Source organism: Pecten maximus, chromosome 6, assembly GCF_902652985.1.
Source record: "Pecten maximus chromosome 6, xPecMax1.1, whole genome shotgun sequence".
NCBI lineage: Eukaryota > Metazoa > Mollusca > Bivalvia > Pectinida > Pectinidae > Pecten > Pecten maximus.
The window spans coordinates 7233331-7257329 of record NC_047020.1 but is presented as its reverse complement, the minus strand read 5'-3'; the positions used below and the strand labels follow the sequence as shown (position 1 = coordinate 7257329).

Here is a 23999-nt window from a genome sequence, read left to right as displayed (position 1 = left end):
TCGATTTACATTTTTCAGAGTGTGAGTTTGTGTACGCCGCACTCAACCGTGAAAAGTTACGGTTTTTGACTGTTTATTCGTAAACAAGGGTTTATTTTTATGATATTTTCTATTCAAATATTAAGTAAACCTAGTTGTTGATACAAATATAAGTTTTAATTACAAAAACTACTTATTTCATTTCAAATCTTGCCTTTTTTAGATCGCGGCGATGATCACGGGTTTTTTTTGTTTACGCCCGGTCCCGTACCAAGGGCAGACTACTCCCAATCCACCGCCCCGTGCTAAGACTACTGGTTTATGAGTAGCGTGTATTGTCTGTATACATATACCAGATGTTCTATAGCATTTGATACATAATATGGCAACCTAGCTGTCGTATGAATGTAAATGTCTTTATCTAATATGTGTAGAACTTTCAGCCACATATAAAGAATGTTACCGGGCTCTGCGACGAGGACGCAGTTCTACAGAGAGCCCATTGCTATATTTGTTTTACCTACCTGCCTACCTACCTACCTATCTATGTATCTAACTAACCTACCTACCTACATTAGGACTATTGCTCATAACGGGCTCATCAATTTGGGTATCTTCTACCGACTGTCTCATACTTACTTCTTTTGAACGATCTTCTGTCTCTTCTATGATATTTGATAACTTCCTATGTGTTAAAGATAATCTCGACCAAGGTTTTGTTTTTTTCGGAGTACCGATGTCTGATATATCGTAGAGAAGAGAAGCTGATGCTGATTTTATAGGAGAAACTATTGTATTGCTTGGTGTTGAACACATAAGTACTGATTCGCCTAACTTAATTATCTTACTGTCTGGTGCTGGAACTATATCGGTATCGCTCATTTATCTTACCCTTTATTAAATCTAGGACATCATCAGGATGACAAACTATCTTTCGAAACTGTACATCGTCAGGATCTTGATATGCTTGTATTTGTATAGATACCAGATTGCACTTGGTGCATAACTATATATATATAAATATTCGTAGTATATACAATATTAATTTTTTCTCACTTTTTCACTATTGTAATTTTCGCGAAATCTTTCACTTGTTAAATTATATTACATCACACAAAAATCGTTCGATATAAGTGATAATTAATGTATCTAGAATAAAAGTAATATATAAACATCTGGTATTAGACAATACACGCTACTCATAAACCAGTAGTCTTAGCACGGGGCGGTGGATCGGGAGTAGTCTGCCCTTGGTACGGGACCGGGCGTAAACAAAAACCCCCGTGATCATCGCCGCGATCTAAAAAAAGGGCAAGATTTGAAATGAAATAAGTAGTTTGTGTAATTAAAACTTATATTTGTATCAACAACTAGGTTTACTTAATGTATGGAATCGAAAATATCATAAAAGTAAATCTTTATTTACGAATAAACAGCCAAAAACCGTAACTTTTCACGGTTGAGTGCGGCGTACACAAAATCACACTCTGAAAAATGTAAATCGACGATTACTAAAGTTGTAGGTATTACTTCCATTTCATTTAAAATGTTAGATTTTGAAAATAATAATATGAATTTATTAAAAAAAAATGAGATTTATTCATTGAGCCGTTGTTGAGAAAAAAAAAATATGTATATTCCTGGTACGGGGATCGGGTCCGGGACCGGGTGCGGCGTACACAAATCACGGGGACCGACCCTCAGTCACATGCGATCACATGACATCAAAAATGGCGGACGTCAAAGTTTGTGTTTGAGAAAGCTTTTGTCTTCTGGATATATTAAGTAACAGTCTGCGAGAGCGCCGATAAAATTATGCCAATGTCATGGATTGCATGGGACAATGGAAGCGATGGATTCGTCCTGGTTTTATAGCTCTCTATTTCATTTTAGCAATAATTTCTTTGCCGCTATGTATTATTGAACTGAACAGCAAAGGTGCACCTACCCACGTTCAAGCATGGTTTGCCGGTGGAATATTTGTGATGTGTGCTGTGCCTATCTCACTGTGGGGTATTCTTCAGCATCTTGTCAACTACACGCAACCACATCTTCAACGACACATAATAAGGTAGGAATAACTATCGACCCCTGGACGCTTCTCAAACAGATTAGTGCAGATTGTGTGCCACCCAGACAGACATCTCAAATAAAAAAAAGTACGATTACATCAAATAGTGATTCTGCAATGCTATAGAAAACCCTAGAGCTTTTAGCACTGTAACACTGACTGCCTGGCTCTGGTACCAAGAATCACAGAAACGGACCGAAACAGATCAATAAGGAGTGAAAAACATACAATTTAAAAAGATTTCTGACTTTATGTACATTAATTGTTAGAAATTGATGATAATATAATTATCAGCAACATAATCTGTTCAATGGTCGTTACACAATTTTCTATTATAACAGACTGTATATAACAATGTAACATCTTACTAATTTCTTATTATAACGGGCCGTATATAACATGGAACATCTTGCTCTACAGACATATTATCACTGTGACGATAGTTATTGTATAAACTTTAACATAAATAATGGTCACCCCCATTCTGTATAATGAGTGCTCCCTTGTTGTGTACATGATAACTACGTCATCAGTTTTGTGTGAAGACCATGCCTGTTTTTACAATGTGAAGAATACACCGGCACCTGCCGACTGAAGTTATTAGCATCAAATCTGGTTGTCTATTCAAGCTTGAACGACGCTACAATCACCATCATCATCATCAAACTATAAGGTCTCTGGAATATCAGGCTTTCTGACTAATGGGCCTTCAAACTATTATTACGTTTTCTGTCTAACAGACCTTCAGATTATTAATTAAGTCTTCGGAATATAAGGTGTTACTTATATATACATGTATATCAAATAGAAAGAGGACATTATAGGACTGCCTGCCTTGTCAGTAATAGACACAGGAATTTAAGTGTCAATGCAATGCTGGATAACCAGGTTTGGCCCACTCTAGAAAAGCGTTACAGGGGGATGTGCATCTGTAATGTCCCAAAGAACGTGCAAGAAGAAATTGCTGTATCCGAAGATATTTTTATATCTCCTTCTGTTCATTTCTCATTAGGTATGCAATTATGTATGAAGTTTGTTACCGCTATTTCTAAAAAGTACCGAAGAGATCTTTCTCAAATTTCATATGCATGTTCCCCTTGGTTCCTAGTTGTGCATATTACAATTTGGTATACATACCAATAGGAAAAAAACATTGACGACAGGTGGCCATCTTGGATTTCGACAATTGAAGTTTGTGACTGCTAAGTTCTCAAGTTTCATATGTAGGTTCCCCTAGGCCTTGATCCCTAGTTATGCATATTCCTGTATAGGACCAACCTGACAACATGGCCAACAGGCAGTTATCTTGGATTTAGACATTTAAAACTTCATTTACAATTTCTTGAAGTATTAAATAACTATTATGGGTCTTTCTAAAATTTGAATGTAGAGGTTCCCCTTGGTCTCAAGTTGGGCATGCAAGTGAGTTTGAAAAAGCTAAATGGATGACAATGAGTATGGCCATCTTGGATTTTGACAATTGCAGGTTGCTCATGCTATAAAGTGTTATAAAAAGTTATTAAATGTTTTGAAGGAAGAGTGAAAGAAGGGAAAAGAAAAGATCAGTCTTTCATTTCACTGATATGGATCATTAAATGGTGGGGGTCAAGCTTAAGATCCCTCAGGGATCTCTTGTTAGTTAATGGTTAAGTGTTGAGTGACTATGTCCACATTTGCATGATATGCCAATAAAAAAAAACTTGTATTAAACAATGTGTAATTCATCTGTTTTCTATTTATAGAATTCTTTGGATGGTGCCAATTTATGCTGTAAATGCTGTAAGTATTGAAAAATAATGCAATGGTTTATGTGTGATGAGAAAAAAACTATACTGTGGTGTGGCATCCATCATTTGTCTGACCTGAAGGGTCAGGATAACCTAAAGCCATCACGTTTTGTTCATTCCCTGTTTGCTGCACACACAACTTTTCATATTTCAAACTCCAACTTCTTAAGTTCCAACAGTGGGATTCAGCTCAAACTTGCCTGTAATAATTCTGAGATGGTCCTGACCAAGTGTTGCTATTTATGGTTGTCATCTTGAAAAACGTGTGTCAAACTTCTCAACTTCCAACAGTGGGATTGACATTCAGTTCAAAATTACTTGAAATGATCCTGAGATGGACCTGACCAATGCATGTTATTTTTCGGGTCAGTCTGAAATCCAAGATGGCTGTCAAACTTCTCATGATCAGTTCCACATCAGGATTTAGCTGAAACTTATTCCTGACCAAGTGTTATTAATATTCTGGGTTGATTTGAAATCCAGGATGGCTGGTATGGCTGCCATTTTGAAAACAACATTTCAAAATCTTCTGCAGTTCCATCTGTCGGATTTAGATGGAACTTGCCAGGAATAACACTCAGATGGTCCTGATCAGATATGGCTATTTTATCAAACTGGTCCTCATCAGATATGGTTATTTTATCAAACTTGTCCAAATTCCCAACTGGCATCCGAATTGTTCTTGGTACTATTATACTGTTGATAAGTATGTATACTTCACTATAGTCCTAGAGTCTTTATAGTCAGGTGACCTTTTTTACAACAGATTATTTTGATTGTAGTGGTTTGTACTTTGTGTGTTTTTTATGACAGAGCTTTTTAATTGTAGTGGTAGTTTTGGTCAATGCCTGTCAATGAATAATTCTTATAGATTAAGTGCATATTAAATATTATCAAATATTATGTATACATGTATATATAAGCAAAATGTATGAATGATGTGTGAATGTTTATGTTTGAGTTATCTCCCTTAAATGTTAGTTATACATGTAATTTTTTCATTTTCATAGTAGATTTATATATTAATTTTATATTTATACATTCCAATTGCCACCATAGGAAAACATTTATATAGGCTTGGCCTGTTATTTAATCCTTTTGACTAATACCATCAAATGTCAATAAAATTTGTTGAAATGAAATGAATTGTAGTGGTTCTAGTTTATGACAGATCTTTATAATTGTAGTGGTTCTAGTTTATGACAGATCTTTATAATTGTAGTTGTTCTAGTTTATGATAGATCTTTATAATTGTAGTGGTTCTAGTTTATGACAGATCTTTATAATTGTAGTTGTTCTAGTTTATGATAGATCTTTATAATTGTAGTGGTTTGCGTTGCGCTTCCCCAGTGCAGCCATCTATCTGGATACTGTGAGGGAGTGTTATGAAGCATATGTTATCTACAACTTCATGGCCTACTTACTGAACTACCTATGGGAGGAACACCCACAGCTTGACCTTGTCTTGAGGAACAAGGAACAAGTCAAACACCTCTTTCCCCTCTGCTGGATCCGCCCTTGGCCTATGACAGGGTTTGTATGCTCTTTCTCTTTCCCCTTTGCTGGATCCGCCCTTGGCCTAATAATAATTATGTCATTGACAGGGTTTGTATGGTTTTTTTTCATATATATATATGTTGCGTTATCCCCAAAGCACTGCTCAAGTTGGTGTTCCGCATCTTTCTTTCTTATGAAGTTTTTCCTGTGTATGTATACGTACTGCTGAAGGAATTATCAAATTTTCACTACATTACTAATGTTTGTATCAGCATTATGTAATAAGAGCGTAGTGCATAAGTTGTTTCTATTTTCTTGACTTACTTAATTTGTTCTCTCTCTTTTTGTGTAGGGTCTCATGAGTCATAAATGTATTTTTTAGTTAAGTCTAGCTTCAGTCCAGTTAGTGGACACTAAAAGTGTTCCATTTTAGTTGTTCTCCTCACAGATTCTTTTAGTCATTATCTTTTTGTTACTTTTCCCATCTGGTGTCCAAGTTAGTGTGATTCTGATGTCATTGTTGGGATCCGGACATATCTGTCGGGATATGTCCAGTCTATAAAACATTTCCCAACAACAGTGGATGACTTTTCTGTTAATTTTTTTTAAAATTCTCCAGCCCTCAATACATCAACAATTGACTTCTTCATAACTACTAATTGGAATCATCTCAAGGTGTTTGACATTCAAAATTGTACAAATGGTGGGGTTGGCTCCAAGGGGCCTAAGAGGCGGGGCTAAAAGTGGTCAATTTTGCTATACACGCTGTATATATATATATATATTGTATATAAATGACTTCCTCTCTGAAACGAAGCAATAGATATTGCTGATGTAGAGATTCAAAATTGTACAAATGGCAGGGCTGACCTCTCGGGCCTGAGGGGTGGCCCAATTAAAAGGGGTATATTTGGCCATCTTTGGTCCTGAGGGGCTGTGCCAAAAGGGGTTGATTTGGCTAAATTGATTTAAACAACTTCTTTGAAACTAAGAAATGAATATTACTCAAATACTCAAATAATATTTGACTGGTAGCATACCTAAGGGATGGGGGTTCAAAATTGTACAAATGGTGGGCAGGGCCAATTTGGGTCAATTTGTCTAAATTGATATAAACAACTTCTTCAAATATGTCCGATATTTAATAGTGACAACAAATATACTTATGTGTCGTTCTTGCTTCATATCTCATGAAACCAGGTGAGAGATATACAGGCCCTCTGCACCTCTTGTTTTTGACAGCTGTTGATTTAGATCAGTCACGGAATTCCATCTGTATTTATGTAATTACACATATTTTTGAACCCAGCCTTTTGTGAAAATAAATAAGGGATGTAGACAATCATTTAAATTTGCTCTTTGTTTAATTTTATCAGTAAAATTTATTTGTGTAAATATTATACTGCCTTGGCAGTGATCACCTTTGATATTGCATTGTATACAAGTGACATCAGTTTTGAACTGTAGTATTATTTATGTTATTTTTGCACTTTTGCAGAAAATTAATTGATCGTTGCAAACATGGAGCCTTGCAGTATACCGTGGTCAGACCTTTCACTACAATTATAGCATTGTAAGTATATTATATGCAGCATAACTAGACTGGCCTGAATGCCAGTGGCCAGATAGCCCAATGGTTAGAGTAGTGTCCGCGTAGAATTCAGAGGTTCAAGGTTCGAGTCTCAGTCTGGTTGTTGCATTTCATATTGTAGATGTGTTAGTCAGTATAGAATACTGTGTTGTAGATCACTGATGTGTTCAGTATAAATTACTGTGTTGTAGATGTGTTAGTATAGAATACTGTGTTGTAGATGTGTTAGTCAGTATAGAATGGTGTGTTGTAGATGTGTTAGTATAGAATACTGTGTTGTAGATGTGTTAGTCAGTATAGAATACTGTGTTGTAGATGTGTTAGTCAGTATAGAATACTGTGTTGTAGATGTGTTAGTCAGTATATAATACTGTGATGTAGATTTGTTAGTCAGTATAGAATGCTGTGTTGTAGATGTGTTAGTCAGTGTAGAATACTGTGTTGTAGATGTGTTAGTCAGTATAGAAAACTGTGTTGTAGATGTGTTAGTATAGAATACTGTGTTGTAGATGTGTTAGTCAGTATATAATACTGTGTTGTAGATGTGTTAGTCAGTATATAATACTGTGTTGTAGATGTGTTAGTCAGTATAGAATACTGTGTTGTAGATGTGTTAGTCAGTATAGAATACTGTGTTGTAGATATGTTAGTCAGTATAGAATACTGTGTTGTAGATGTGTTAGTCAGTATATAATACTGTGTTGTAGATGATTTAGTCAGTATATAATACTGTGTTGTAGATGTGTTAGTCAGTATAGAATACTGTGTTGTAGATGTGTTAGTATAGAATACTGTGTTGTAGATGTGTTAGTCAGTATATAATACTGTGTTGTAGATGTGTTAGTCAGTATATAATACTGTGTTGTAGATGTGTTAGTCAGTATAGAATACTGTGTTGTAGATGTGTTAGTATAGAATACTGTGTTGTAGATGTGTTAGTCAGTATAGAATACTGTGTTGTAGATGTGTTAGTCAGTATAGAATACTGTGTTGTAGATGTGTTAGTATATAATACTGTGTTGTAGATGTGTTAGTCAGTATAGAATACTGTGTTGTAGATGTGTTAGTCAGTATAGAATACTGTGTTGTAGATGTGTTAGTATAGAATACTGTGTTGTAGATGTGTTAGTATAGAATACTGTGATGTAGATTTGTTAGTCAGTATAGAATGGTGTGTTGTAGATGTGTTAGTCAGTATATAATGCTGTGTTGTAGATGTATCATTCAGATCACTGATTGTCACATTTAATGATTCGTTTTTGCAGTATTCTCTTATTACAATGTGTATTTTTTAATTTTTAATTTTTTCAAACAAAGGATATGTGAAAGTTTTGACAAATATGATGAGGGAGATTTTAACTTCACGTCAGCCTGGTCCTACCTGGTCATAATAAACAACGTATCCCAAATTGTGAGTATAAACAACAAAAGAACAATGTATCACAAGTTGTAAATATAAACAGCAACAAAGAACAACATATCTCGAATTGTGAGCATGAACAACATGAAAAAACCAGATCTCAAATCAAGTGTTAATATCAATCTAAAATCACCAGATTAGTGTGTACAATTGCAATCTAAAACAACGTAAACTGTGTGTCAGTCTTATTAAATTGTTGATATAAATACAACCCATGGAAACCGGTCATTTATGTAATTGCATGTCACTGAACACAGCTAAGTCAAACTACCGGATCATTCCAATATTTCATTATGTCCCTCCGACTTATCCGAGTTTTACTGTATACATTATTGTCTTGTCATAATGAACAATATTATTCAACCAAAGCTTAACAAAAGCCAATTTAGATAAGATATTAGTGAGATTGAGTCTGTATTGTCAGTTTCTCTGAAATTTGACAATTTAGGAAAAAAAAAACAAAAAAACATGTCTATTATTGAGTACCCTTTCTCTCACAGTGGGCGATGTACTGTCTTGTACTGTTCTACAAGGCTATGAAGGAAGAGTTAGCTCCAATTAAACCAGTCCCAAAATTCCTCTGTGTCAAATTTGTTGTCTTCTTCTCATTCTGGTAAGTATGTACATGTATATGTATATTCATATATAGATCAGCTGAAAATTCAGGTTATTAAGTTACATACCGTTGATATCATCTCAAGTATGTTATAGGGAGATATATTACATACCGTTTATATTATCTGAAGTATGTTATAGGGAGATATATTACATACCGTTTATATTATCTGAAGTATGTTATAGGGAGATATATTACATACCGTTTATATTATCTGAAGTATGTTATAGGGAGATATATTACATACCGTTTATATTATCTGAAGTATGTTATAGGGAGATATATTACATACCGTTTATATTATCTGAAGTGTGTTATAGGGAGATATATTACATCTGTTAATCTACTGTTTGTGTTATAGGGAGATATCTGTTAATCTACTGTTTGTGTTATAGGGAGATATTTACATCTGTTAATCTACTGTTTGTGTTATAGGGAGATATTTACATCTGTTAATCTACTGTTTGTGTTATAGGGAGATATCTGTTAATCTACTGTTTGTGTTATAGGGAGATATTTACATCTGTTAATCTATTGTTTGTGTTATAGGGAGATATTTACATCTGTTAATCTATTGTTTGTGTTATAGGGAGATATCTGTTAATCTACTGTTTGTGTTATAGAGAGATATTTACATCTGTTAATCTATTGTTTGTGTTATAGGGAGATATTTACATCTGTTAATCTACTGTTTGTGTTATAGGGAGATATCTGTTAATCTACTGTTTGTGTTATAGGGAGATATCTGTTAATCTACTGTTTGTGTTATAGGGAGATATCTGTTAATCTACTGTTTGTGTTATAGGGAGATATCTGTTAATCTACTGTTTGTGTTATAGGGAGATATCTGTTAATCTACTGTTTGTGTTATAGGGAGATATCTGTTAATCTACTGTTTGTGTTATAGGGAGATATCTGTTAATCTATTGTTTGTGTTATAGGCAGTCTGTTATCATTGCTGCACTTGTAGCACTAAATGCCATCCCATCTGGAGGAGAGTATGTCTTCTATGATGATATCAAGCAAGTTGCTGCAGGACTACAAGTAAGTGACTGAGGTCAAAGTTCAGAGTTAGTTCAGTAAAAGGTAAAAACCTAGCCTGGATCCAACATGTAGTTCTCCAAGTTGGTAATATATACATGTTAAAGGTTTATTTTTATCACTAAAGAGTAAGTTTTGTGAAACATGCGTCATATTTACACATGATTGTGTAACCCTGGTAAATACTAGCAACAATATATCTCACTCATTAGAGAGAACTTCTGTTAAGCTCATCGGTCGGGTGTAAGACTAGTAACTCATTGGTCTGGGTTTTATCCCTAGCCGTAACAATGATTTTGATTTAAGTAATCATCAGCTCTGTTACATTGGCACCCATGTAGGGACCCAGGAAAAATACTTAACCATGCTCCACAAGCATCGCTGCTACCCCTGGAAAAGAGGACTTGTTCTTAAATAGAGGGGGAGTATGTAACCCTGGAAAATACTAGCCAAAATATGTAGTTCAGCTGTAGAGAACTACTTTTAATAGAGGAGGAATATGTAGCCCTGGAAAATACTAGCCAAAATATATAGTTCAGCTGTAGAGAACTACTTTTAATAGAGGAGGAATATGTAGCCCTGGAAAATACTAGCCAAAGTATATAGTTCAGCTGTAGAGAACTACTTTTAATAAAGGAGGAATACGTAACCATGGAAAATACTAGCCACAGTATATAGCTTATAGAACTACATGTACTCTAGCTCAATTGGTTGAGAGTATAACTAGTAAGCTAGAGACCCAAAGTTTGATTCCTAGCAGACAGCGTTTTAAATTTATATAATTAATCATGGTCTCCGATATTGTATTGATACTAGTGTAACAGAAATAAGTATTTCTAACTGTCGTAAAGATGTCTGCTGTCATCAGATAGTCATTTGATTGTAGTATTGTCTGGTTTGTTTTAGGATTTCTGTATCTGTGTGGAAATGTTCCTGGCAGCCATTGCTCACTACTACTCGTTCTCACACAAGCCATTTATAGACTCCAACTTTGAGGGACAGGGCTGGTGGCAGTCCTTCAGGTCCATGTGGGACGTCTCCGACATGAGGGATGATGTCGTGGAGCATGTCCGAGTCATAGGTCAGTTATGGATGATTGAGGTCAACTTGATACCTCGGGTGAAATCCAATTATTACACAGTTTCCTGTAGTTGTTAGTGGTCAGTTCATTTACTGAAGAATAGAACCATATGTCTTAATGTAATGGTCATTGTAGGTGGGTAATCATCACTTAATTTCACCTGGTACATTTCAGCTATGTGGATGACATCATTTAACCCTTCCATTTACAGGTAACAAGGTTAAAAAGACTGTAAGTAAACCCTTACTCGGTGGGAGAAGTGAGAGGACCCCACTCCTTACAGAGTCTAAAGATAGCTACACACAAGGTAGTACTTCGTCAATGAACAATGATCCCTCCGACTGGGACACAGCCTCGCTGGAGACGGCCTCTAGTCTACGACCGAACTTCAATCCAACAGACAGCATGAACAACTACATTGTGTTTGGTTCCAGTTCTGATCATCTGGAGGCAGCACCGAAACCTGGAGAACAGAACACCAAGGAAACAATTAAAGGTCACAATGTTGAAGTTCATAGGTCACCTCATGATACTGCTGCAGTCAGTGATAGCTTTGCTGCGAGTGAAAATAGTCAGAAAACTGAAGATACTATAACAAAGTCACAGGACAAAAATACAGACTTTTCTACTGATAAATCAGAAATAACACAGACAAACATGTCAGCTGACCAATGTCAGGACACACAGACAGACATGTCAGCTGACCAATCACAGGACACACAGACAGACATGTCAGCTGACCAATGTCAGGACACACAGACAGACATGTCAGCTGACCAATCACAGGACACACGGACAGACATGTCAGCTGACCAATCACAGGACACACAGACAGACATGTCAGCTGACCAATCACAGGACACACGGACAGACATGTCAGCTGACCAATCACAGGATATATGGACAGGCACATCTAATAACCAATCAGAAAAAGATGTTTCACAGACTGAGAAGCAGGAGGTTTATGACAACAGTTCTCACACTGTCAATGCATAATAAAATTGTGTTTCAGGAATTATGGAAAGAAAAACAGTTCAATTTTCACAATTCATTTATTCCACATATCCCAAATGTTTTTAGTTTTCTTTAAATCAGGGCCCTTACGTGTCAGAGCTCCATTTGTCATTTTGAGATTTTCATTTTGATAATACGTACCATTTGCTGCGCTCATTTCATAGTGATGATTACTATAAAGTAAGTCAGCAAGAATTTGAACCTCCAACAATTTGAACCTCCAAGCCCCATATTGCAGTACTCACAGTATTTGTAACTTTAAATGCAAATTAAAAGGATAAAGTGTTTGAAATATATCTAAAAGCATTTTATTTCATTTACTCTTTAAATAAGTTTTGCATAAAACTCTGTGAGGCAGGTACTGGTTAATTATCTACAATATGGTATCAATGAAACATATTAAATATATATAATTTAGGCTTCTGTTACGACAGCCAAGTTATGTTGTTATAAACAGTCTTGGTTTAGTATGTCGGTACAGTCTTTGTTTAGGACGGATTCTTGTTCACAATAAGATACTATCATATATGGTTTTCTGTGTAACGAAGGTTGCGGAGACATGATTCTACTGACCATTTTTGAAGTAATGCGATATATTAGGACAAAAGTTCTATTGTGGACATTGAACTTTCATCATAAAGGATTATATCTGGTTTTAATTTGCACATAAAAAGATCTTTACCGTCCTAACTGTAAATCATTCCTGTAGAACTGGGAATCACTCATTTTCTCTGATGTGTTTAATTCTGATCTCTGATTTTGGGATCAAAAATATTTACGACCCAGCAGTTAATGGTATCTGTTTTTACTTTGTTGAACCCACCTATGTGTTACTAATCAATGAGTTTTACTGTAGGTCTCTGATTTGTAAAACCTATTTTCATCAGTAGAATTGTTAAAACTTTTTATCGTAAGTTAGCTTTACATTATTTTCGTTTTTTCGTTAAAAACCTCTTAATTTGTTTTTGATTTTTTATCTGATTAAGTCTGATGATTAATGCTGTTTTGTGAGGAAATCCAATACAGAAACTGTAAATGCTAGTCGTGGCCAAAGAACTGTATATAGCATTATCAAAATATAGAATTCTGTCACTTTCTTGGTTTCATATGAAATTTTAATGAATACTTTTTTTTATGCAAGATAATTATACAATGGATTCTCTGAATGTGTATGTGTGCGTCAAGTCCCTGTGTACGTGACATGTTGTTTATATGATCCTGTCAAAGTACCTGTCCTGTGGAATGTAAGGTATGTGTACAAAGTAGCCGGACCAGTCCAACGTGACATGGACATCAGCATGAACGCAACTCAGCAATTAACACCTGCACTTGCTTTGCACGCTCGTTGTGTTCCCACACCTGTCTACGTAACTTCCCTTCTGGCTTTCTATCTCTCTACCTATAGCTATCATTCCATTGCTGGACGTCAGCGCAAGCGGTCCAGCAGCGCAAAGCACTCGCATCGGTCATCAAGAGATGACCGAGTTGAATTTGTCGCCATAGAAGCCTGGTAAGTTGACATAGTAGTAATGGTGAATGGTGTGTGGAACTCGCGTTCGAGACTGGGTGAGTGTGTTCGATTTGGAAGACTTTGTGAGTAAATGTTTGTCTCGTCTTTGTAGGTTTCAGGACCTCTCTGGTTTTGTTTCCACACCCCGGTGACAGTAATGATCATACCTGGCTGACTACTTAATTGGTTTCATATCCAAACAATGTTTACTTGCTACATTTTTGTTAAAATATTGATATATACTGTGATATACACCTGTTAAAATGATGGGATGTAATGAGGTGTACACCTTAAAATGTTATGATGTAATGAGGTGTACACCTGTTAAAATGATATGATGTAATGAGGTGTACACCTTAAAATGGTATGATGTAATGAGGTGTACACCTGTTAAAATGATGGGATGTAATGAGGTGTACACCTGTTAAAATGATGGGATGTAATGAGGTGTACACCTGTTAAAATGATGGGATGTAATGAGGTGTACACCTTAAAATGGTGGGATGTAATGAGGTGTACACCTGTTAAAATGATGGGATGTAATGAGGTGTACACCTGTTAAAATGATGGGATGTAATGAGGTGTATACCTGTTAAAATGATGGGATGTAATGAGGTGTACACCTGTTAAAATGGTATGATGTAATGAGGTGTACACCTTAAAATGGTATGATGTAATGAGGTGTACACCTGTTAAAATGATATGATGTAATGAGGTGTACACCTGTTAAAATGATGGGATGTAATGAGGTGTTCACCTGTTAAAATGATGGGATGTAATGAGGTGTACACCCGTTAAAATGATATGATGTAATGAGGTGTACACCTGTTAAAATGATGGGATGTAATGAGGTGTACACCTGTTAAAATGATGGGATGTAATGAGGTGTACACCTGTTAAAATGGTATGATGTAATGAGGTGTACACCTGTTAAAATGATGGGATGTAATGAGGTGTACACCTGTTAAAATGATGGGATGTAATGAGGTGTACACCCGTTAAAATGATGGGATGTAATGAGGTGTACACCCGTTAAAATGATGGGATGTAATGAGGTGTACACCTGTTAAAATGGTATGATGTAATGAGGTGTACACCCGTTAAAATGATGGGATGTAATGAGGTGTACACCTGTTAAAATGATGGGATGTAATGAGGTGTACACCTGTTAAAATGATGGGATGTAATGAGGTGTACACCTGTTAAAATGATGGGATGTAATGAGGTGTCATCATCATCATCTTTTGAAAAGTGATTTGTTGGCTGTGTATCGGTGAATGTTGACATTTGATAATGAACATGAATGATAACATGAAGTTTGTACAGACCTATGTCAGCTTGAACAAAATATATATAGTCCGTGGTGAAAGGCAGTAGTTTTCTGCCACATTGTGGAATGTATCTGTTTTTGTGATAGTCTGGTACAGAACGTTTACACACATGTAAAATTAAAAACTTAAACATTCACTTTTATTGATTGTAAAACATGCCTCATTTTGTATCATATCAATTATCATCAATATCGCATAACTGTGATAACATATAGCTCTGGACGACCGACAATTTCTGATGGCATGGTCGTCAATGTTGTGGAACAGAATATTTGTTTTAAAACTTCATGTGTTAATATTCAGGATGTAAAGTATAGATATATAAAAATAGACCTAGTTTATTATCAATTACAACAAGGAAGCTGGCATGTAATGATTTATGATACTCAAGGGAGATAATTTATTAAGAAAAAGACATTATGGTTTCCAGTCGGTGGTATGTCATAGCTTTCAGTTAATATTAAATATGGGTTCTTGATAAAATGAAATGGCATAGCTCCTTTGTATTACATCTAAAAAATATATGTGTGAATGTTGTTGAAGAAAACAGTTGAGTCACATTATGCTAGAGTCCGGGAGTATATTGGTATAGCGTTCCGTCCCTTTCGTTTGTCCAGCAATCTTCTCCTACTGTACAATTTTCAAACAATCTCTTTCCAACTTTGTACACAGTATGATCAATTCGTTTCTTTTAAACTTTGTAGGCTTTGCAATCTTGAAATGTGGCTGTGTTTAAATCCCAAAAAAACAATTTTGATTCAACCATTTTTGCAAAAGGTATTACCCTTTGTTATTTACAGTTCTATTTGATTTTTTTGATTTTCCTCCTATATGTTAGATTGATTTCTTTGAAACTTGAATGCATTAGAGTCATGATATAAGGTTATGTCTCCCCAAAAAATTACTTTGATTCAACTATTTTTTCAAAAGTTATTGTCAATTTCCGATGTTAAAGACTTGAGTGCTTGTTTTGATCCTCAAACTGTCAGAAAATTAAATATTGACTTTGTAGTGAAAAGTGAGATTTATAAAGCATGCCAGATAGCCACTCTCGAGGTGATGTAAATCTGATTTTAATACAAGATAGCATATAACAATATATGGCATTCAACGGGCATACATGTATATTGTCCTGTCCTGTGATACACTTGTTAGAATATGATCCCTCCTTTTGAACACAACATTAGCAACATTTCGTACATATTTCCATCTTTCGTCCGTGTTCCGACATCCATATACAACACATATATTATCCTCATGTGTGTTCCCACATCCATATACAACACATATTATCCTCCTCGATACCAGCTCCTTCCACTACACTTCACTGTTAAAATAAATGGGTGTGTAAACCTGTCGTTCATAAACATCTATAAATATATGAACAATTAAAAGAAAATGAAAACTTTGTTTAATCACAGGACAGGTCGCATATATCATAGTATATATCGCTCTTTGGTAAAATCTAATGGGGTTGAGTTGACCGCGTTGAACTTGTTACGTCAAAGTTATGGGACAGTGAAACAGGTTCATCACTATAGGGCCTCATGTGAGATTTCCAGAAATATCATAATTTCTCTGAAATTTAAGTTGCTATGACATTTGCACTTCTGTTTTATGAAGTGGTGTATTTTTTCAAACTTAATATTGTAAATCAGTTATCTTCAAGTTTCAGGCCCCCAGGGTTTCATGAATCATAAGTTTGACATTCCAGCTGTCGTATAGGATATTTTTGTATTTCTTTTTTATGCCAACTTTAGAGAAGAAAAATCTTTCTTTATTTATTTGCATGAATATGAAAATTTTGTTGATAATCTTAATTATAGTACTATTATATGCGATCTCAGCTATCTCAACTGTTGACATGTTTATTTAGGTATCAGCCGTGATACTGTGGACATGTTTATTTAGGTATCAGCTGTGATACTGTTGACATGTTTATTTAGGTATCAGCCGTGATACTGTGGACATGTTTATTTAGGTATCAGCTGTGATACTGTTGACGTGTTTATTTAGGTATCAGCTGTGATACTGTTGACATGTTTATTTAGGTATCAGCTGTGATACTGTTGACGTGTTTATTTAGGTATCAGCTATCTCAACTGTTGACATGTTTATTTAGGTATCAGCTGTGATACTGTTGACATGTTTATTTAGGTATCAGCTGTGATACTGTTGACATGTTTATTTAGGTATCAGCTGTGATACTGTGAACATGTTTATTTAGGTATCAGCTGTGATACTGTTGACATGTTTATTTAGGTATCAGCTGTGATACTGTTGACATGTTTATTTAGGTATCAGCTGTGATACTGTGAACATTGAACTGATTCCAAACATCAGTTACTACAACTCTTTTTGTATATCTTACAAAAACATGAATTATCAGATAATTCATGCTTATAATATTGTGTCCACTGAGTCTTGATTAACTGTGTATGAAAGATAGTAATTTAATGTAAACATGATTAAGAATGAGCCAGTACTTTTTACTGTGGAACCAAATTACTTTAGGTAACGATTTATCCCTCATAGTTCCTCGTATTGAGGACCAGATTCACTGTTTCATACAAACTGTTATTCCATTAGAAAATGTTGTTTCAGACATGTTTGGAAAGCTGTCTGTATGAACAGTTGTTGTGTGACAATGTTGTTCCAGACATGTTTGGAAAGCTGTCTGTATGGAACAGTTGTTGTGTGACAATGTTGTTCCAGACATGTTTGGAAAGCTGTCTGTATGGAACAGTTGTTGTGTGACAATGTTGTTCCAGACATGTTTGGAAAGCTGTCTGTATGGAACAGTTGTTGTGTGACAATGTTGTTCCAGACATGTTTGGAAAGCTGTCTGTATGGAACAGTTGTTGTGTGACAATGTTGTTCTAGACATGTTTGGAAAGCTGTCTGTATGGACAGTTGTTGTGTGACAATGTTGTTCCAGACATGTTTGGAAAGCTGTCTGTATGGAACAGTTGTTGTGTGACAATGCCTGGTGTGAGAGAGTATAAATTAATTAAAGCTGATCAATAAATCTTTAAACTGTACTTCAGTTGTTCTGTTCTGTATCAACATCATAAAGAATGGTTTAACCTGCTGTCAATACATCTATGTTAGTTTGTTTGCAGAATGTGTCTCAACCTTTTGCCATCATTTGACAGTTTTTATTTGGTCTTGTTTCCCCCAGTTTTAGTATGGCCTCTGGTTCAGTTTTATCAGCTAGAAGTATGGCCCCTGGTTCAGTTTTATCAGCTACATATGTAGAAGTATGGCCCCTGGATCAGTTTTATCAGCTAGAAGTATGGCCCCTGGTTCAGTTTTATCAGCTAGAAGTATGGCCCCTGGTTCAGTTTAATCAACTAGAAGTATGGTCCCTGGTTCAGTTTTATCAGCTAGAAGTATGGTCCCTGGTTCAGTTTTATCAGCTAGAAGTATGGCCCCTGGTTCAGTTTAATCAGCTAGAAGTATGGCCCCTGGTTCAGTTTTATCAGCTAGAAGTATGGCCCCTAGATCAGTTTTATCAACTAGAAGTATGGCCCCTAGATCAGTTTTATCAGCTAGAAGTATGGCCCCTAGATCAGTTTTATCAACTAGAAGTATGGCCCCTAGATCAGTTTTATCAGCTAGAAGTATGGCCCCTAGATCAGTTTTATCAGCTAGAAGTATGGCCCCTAGATCAGTTTTATCAACTAGAAGTATGGCCCCTGGTTCAGTTTTATCAGCTAGAAGTATGGCCCCTGGTTCAGTTTAATCAACTAGAAGTATGGCCCCTGGTTCAGTTTTATCAACTAGAAGTATGGCCTCTGGTTCAGTTTTATCAGCTAGAAGTATGGCCCCTGGTTCAGTTTTATCAGCTACATATGTAGAAGTATGGCCCCTGGATCAGTTTTATCAGCTAGAAGTATGGCCCCTGGTTCAGTTTTATCAGCTAGAAGTATGGCCCCTGGTTCAGTTTAATCAACTAGAAGTATGGTCCCTGGTTCAGTTTTATCAGCTAGAAGTATGGTCCCTGGTTCAGTTTTATCAGCTAGAAGTATGGCCCCTGGTTCAGTTTAATCAGCTAGAAGTATGGCCCCTGGTTCAGTTTTATCAGCTAGAAGTATGGCCCCTAGATCAGTTTTATCAACTAGAAGTATGGCCCCTAGATCAGTTTTATCAGCTAGAAGTATGGCCCCTAGATCAGTTTTATCAACTAGAAGTATGGCCCCTAGATCAGTTTTATCAGCTAGAAGTATGGCCCCTAGATCAGTTTTATCAACTAGAAGTATGGCCCCTAGATCAGTTTTATCAGCTAGAAGTATGGCCCCTAGATCAGTTTTATCAACTAGAAGTATGGCCCCTGGTTCAGTTTTATCAGCTAGAAGTATGGCCCCTGGTTCAGTTTAATCAACTAGAAGTATGGCCCCTGGTTCAGTTTTATCAACTAGAAGTATGGCCCCTGGTTCAGTTTTATCAGCTAGAAGTATGGTCCCTGGTTCAGTTTTATCAGCTAGAAGTATGGCCCCTGGTTCAGTTTTATCAGCTAGAAGTTTGGTCCCTAGATAAGTTTTATCAGCTAGAAGTATGGCCCCTGGTTCAGTTTTATCAGCTAGAAGTATGGTCCCTGGTTCAGTTTTATCAACTAGAAGTATGGCCCCTGGTTCAGTTTTATCAGCTAGAAGTATGGCCCCTGGTTCAGATTTATCAGCTAGAAGTAAAGTCCCTGGTTCAGTTTTATCAACTAGAAGTATGGCCCCTAGATCAGTTTTATCAGCTAGAAGTATAGCCCCTGGTTAATTTTATCAGACCTGGCACAATGGCAAGTGATGCTATGCCGTGGTACAGCTTCCATTCAGAGTGAATCTTTTCCTTTAGAAAACTTCTGCTGTGATTAAGGACTTTACATAATTTGTTTAAATGAATGACCTTAGTAAATAGCCCTTGATCTTGGCCATAGTAAACCCCTACAGTTTTTGTGGATAGCAGATCAAATCAATGTAGCGGAACTGGACCGGGTCAATCATCGGCGACCAGGTAGCTCAGTTACCCATTCGGCTAGTATTCGGAGGTCCCAGGTTCGAACCCTGGTCTGGCCCTGTATTTTCCCACTCCTACTACACCAGTAAGTAGAAAGTACACACTTAGAGTTATCATATTTTATTTAACCTGCCAATTCTGTTGGGTTGCGATAAAAATGGACTTTTCACTTTGATGGAACACCTACCTAAATGTCCAGAAACTTTGGACCGACTTAACCACTTATAGTGAGTAAATATGTCGGAGGCAGAAAGTCAAAGGTCAAGGTGATTATGTCATCAAGCAATATATACTTGCATAATATTATTTTAAGTATGCCTGGTTTTGTTTAAATAAAACTTTGATATCCTTGCAATATATTGTATTTGTGTTGGATGATGTTTTCTATAAATCTTTTCTAGAATAATAAACACACATTCATACCAGTTAAAATGTTTACTGTGATGGATCTATATACAAATGATGTGTAAAACATTATAAAACAAATAATATTACAAAAGTAGGTAACAACGAGGCCCAGAGGGCCTGTATCGCTCACCTGGTTTATTTATTATTATCTATCAAGTCCCTTGGGGGTGGGGAAAGACCCCTGGGTTTATTTTTTACATCAGGACTGTGTTCTCTCTTGATCTTACTTGTTTCAAAAATGCAAAAAGTCCTTTATAGCAATATAGTCAAACTGATCCCTTTTGCACTGCCCTTGAAGCCCCTGGGGGGATCAGCCCATCATTTGTATAAATTTAAATCCCAGCCATCTAGAGATGTTACCACTGAAATATAAATGTCAAACATTGCTTAGGTTCAGAGAAGAAGTCATTAATATCTTAAATATTGCCAAAAGAACCCCTAAGGCCCCTGGAGGGTCAGCCCCATATGTATAAATTTGAATCCCTGTCATCTAGGGATGCTACCACTGAAATATCAATGTCATACATTACTCAGGTCCAGAGAAGAAGCCGTTAATATCAATATTGCCAAATGGACCCCTTTTGGCCCCACCCCTAAGGCCCCTGCAGGGTTCATACAGATTATGTCAAACCAAGGCTTTTTCAAGACTTTTTCAATGTCTCAAGGCTTTTTCAAGGCTTTTTCAATGTCTTAATTAAATATCCAAGGCCCATTTTACCTGTCATCTAAGTCATCTTGAGAGGGAACAAGAGAACAAAAAGCAACTTATAACCATCCACTTGATCAAAATACAACTTGACATGGTTATTATTGATTTTTGTAGGGGAAGCAGCAAAGACAAAGTTGAATCTAAATGATCAGTGGCCAGGGTTTCATTTATCCTAATGAAACTTTAATATTCAAGGCTTTTTCAAGGCTGTAAACCAATTTTCAAGGCTTTTCAAGGCCCAGAATGAAATTCAAGGCTTTTCAAGGCCAAAGGTGAAATTCAAGGCTTTCTCAAGGCCCTTGCTAACCCTGCCCTGGCGGGTCAGCCCCATTATATGTATAAATTTGAATCCTAGCCACCTAGGGATGTTACCACTGAAATATCAATGTCATACATTACTTAGGTCCAGAGAAGAAGTCGTTAATAACAATATTGCCAAACTGGACTTTTGGTATGATTGATAAGGTAACCGCAAAATTATGACAAATGTGTTGAAGATCGCATTGCTTATGGCAAGAAAAAATATACTTACACTATAGACAATTATATGCTTGGGTTCATTATGGATTTTGAGACTCGGATCCTGGTCAATCATACTAATAGTTCAGTAGATGTGGCTAGAGTTGATATGACCAACACAGAAACTGGACTCTTGGTATAATTGATCAGGTAACCGCAAAATTATGTCAAATGTGTTTAAGTTCGCATTGCTTATGGCAAGAAAATAATTATATGCTTACACTAGACAATTATATTCTTTTTATCACATATTTATTAAACCTAAATAAAACAAGGGCCCAATGGGCCCAAATCGCTCACCTGCAATGCAGTGATCTTTTCATATATGGATCCTGCAGTTATTTGAAAGCATGCTACAGGACCAATATAATGTCTCTCTGCACTTTGGCTTTTCACTAAAAGTCATTTAAAGATTTAAGCATACTTGATCGACGTGACCTTGAATGTGAGTCAAGGTCATTCATTTGAACAAACTTGGTAGCCCTTTACCGCAGCATGCTACAGACCCAATATCAACTCCCTGGGACTCTTGGTTATTGAGAAGAAGTCGTTTAAAGATTTTAGCCTTTTGACCCCTGTGACCTTGAATGAAAGTCAAGGTCATTCATTTGAACAAACTTGGTAGCCCTTCACCCCAGCATGCTACAGGCCAAATATTAGGTCTCTGGGACTGTTGGTTATCGTGAAGAAGTCGTTTAAAGATTTTAGCCTTTCTGGCCCCTGTGACCTTGAATGAAGGTCAAGGCCATTCATTTGAACAAAGTAGGTAGCCCTTCATCCCAGCATGCTACAGACCCAATATCAACTCCCTGGGACTGTTGGTTATTGAGAAGAAGTCGTTTAAAGATTTTAGCCTTTTTGACCCCTGTGACCTTGAATGAAGGTCAAGGTCATTCATTTGAACAAACTTGGTAGCCCTTCACCCCAGCATGCTACAGTCCCAATATCAACTCCCTGGGACTCTTGGTTATTGAGAAGAAATCGTTTAAAAGATTTTAGCCTTTTTTACCCCTGTGACCTTGAATGAAAGTCAAGGTCATTCATTTGAACAAACTTGGTAGCCCTTTACACACACACACACACACACACCTAGGGATGTTACCACTGAAATATCAATGTCATACATTGCTTAGGTCCAGAGAAGAAGTCGCTTATATAAATATTGCCAAATGAACCCCTTTTGGCCCCACCCCGGGCCCCTGTGGAGTCAGCCCCATCATATGTATAAATTTGAATCCCAACCGCCTAGGGATGGTACTGCTGAAATATCAATGCCATACATTGCTTAGGTCTAGAGAAGAAGTCGTTAATATCAATATTGCCAAATGGACCCCTTTTGGCCCGCCCCTCAGGCCCCCTGCGGGTCAGCCCTTTCATTTGAATAAATTTGAATCCCAGCTACCTAGGGATGCTACCACTGAAATATCAATGTCATACATTGCTGAGGTCCAGAGAAGAAGTCGTTTATATCAATATTGCCAAATGGATCCCTTTCAGCCCCGCCCCTCAGGCCCCTGGGAGGTCAGCCCTATCATATGTATAAATTTGAATCCCTCCCACCTAGGGATGCTTCCTACCAAATTTGGTTGAATTCTGATCAGCGGTTCAGAAGAAGAAGTCAATTGTGTTGACGGACGGACAGACGGACGGACAGACTGACGCCACAGTATGGCATAAGCTCACCTTGGTCCTTTGGACCAGGTGAGCTAATAAACCAGGTAAGCATTGACATTGTGTCTACAATACTGTAATGGTTCATATAGCTGTACACACGAAAACAAGAGGCCCAGAGGGCATGTATCGCTCACCTGGTTGATTTCACCAAACATCAAAATAATTTTCATGTTCAATTCATTAATAACTTCATTTGTTGATGTCTAAACTATGCTAAAGATGTTTATGGGATGGGGATCTCAACTGCTTCAAAGATATAGCCCAGACACAAAGGCCAGTCTCAACATGACTGTCCCTTGGGGTTTGGAAAAACCCTTGGACCTATTTTTACATCAGGATTGTGTGTCTCTTGAAGATATAACCAAGAAACTTTCGGAAAATCCCTAGGGGTGGGGAAAGACCCCAGGGCCTCTTTTTTACAAAGTGGTTGCCTTTAACACTTGATGCCCAGCAATGCTATATATGGTTATGGGGTGAGGATCTCAATTGTTTCAAAGATATAACAAAGGAACTAAGTCTTAGGGGTGGAGAAAGACCCCATTTTTTTTATTGTTTTTTTTATAAGAGGATATTGTTTATCTCTTGATGCCAAGCTATATATGCTTATGGGTAGGGATGTGGTGTATACATTTATTCAGGTAAAATAGCCTCCTGAGAGGGTATAGAGCTTTACACAAAGAACATCCGGAGAGGGAAGATTTCACACACAACATCCGGAGAGTGAAGATTTCACACAAAGAA

General features: G+C 36.7%; 1 protein-coding gene across 5 annotated transcripts; it reads left to right on the top strand.

Annotated features, from left to right (window-relative positions):
- Window positions 1–1703: 1703 nt before the first annotated feature.
- On the top strand, window positions 1704–17979 carry LOC117328850 (transmembrane protein 184C-like). 5 transcript variants are annotated; one of them, XR_004533066.1, is made up of 10 exons: window positions 1704–2050; window positions 3793–3829; window positions 5165–5370; window positions 6833–6907; window positions 8243–8336; window positions 8846–8958; window positions 9903–10005; window positions 10909–11083; window positions 11295–14798; window positions 14833–17979. XR_004533066.1 is itself a non-coding variant. In XM_033886428.1 (9 exons), the coding sequence occupies exons 1-9, from the start codon at window positions 1806–1808 to the stop codon at window positions 12077–12079; spliced, it is 1833 nt and encodes a 610-aa protein (XP_033742319.1). In that variant the 5' UTR covers window positions 1704–1805; the 3' UTR covers window positions 12080–17979. The 5 variants fall into 5 exon arrangements, 1 of the variants encoding a protein (XP_033742319.1); XR_004533067.1 differs by having other exon boundaries at window positions 11295–16814; window positions 16885–17979; XR_004533069.1 differs by having other exon boundaries at window positions 11295–16989; window positions 17061–17979.
- The last annotated feature ends 6020 nt before the right edge of the window (window positions 17980–23999 follow it).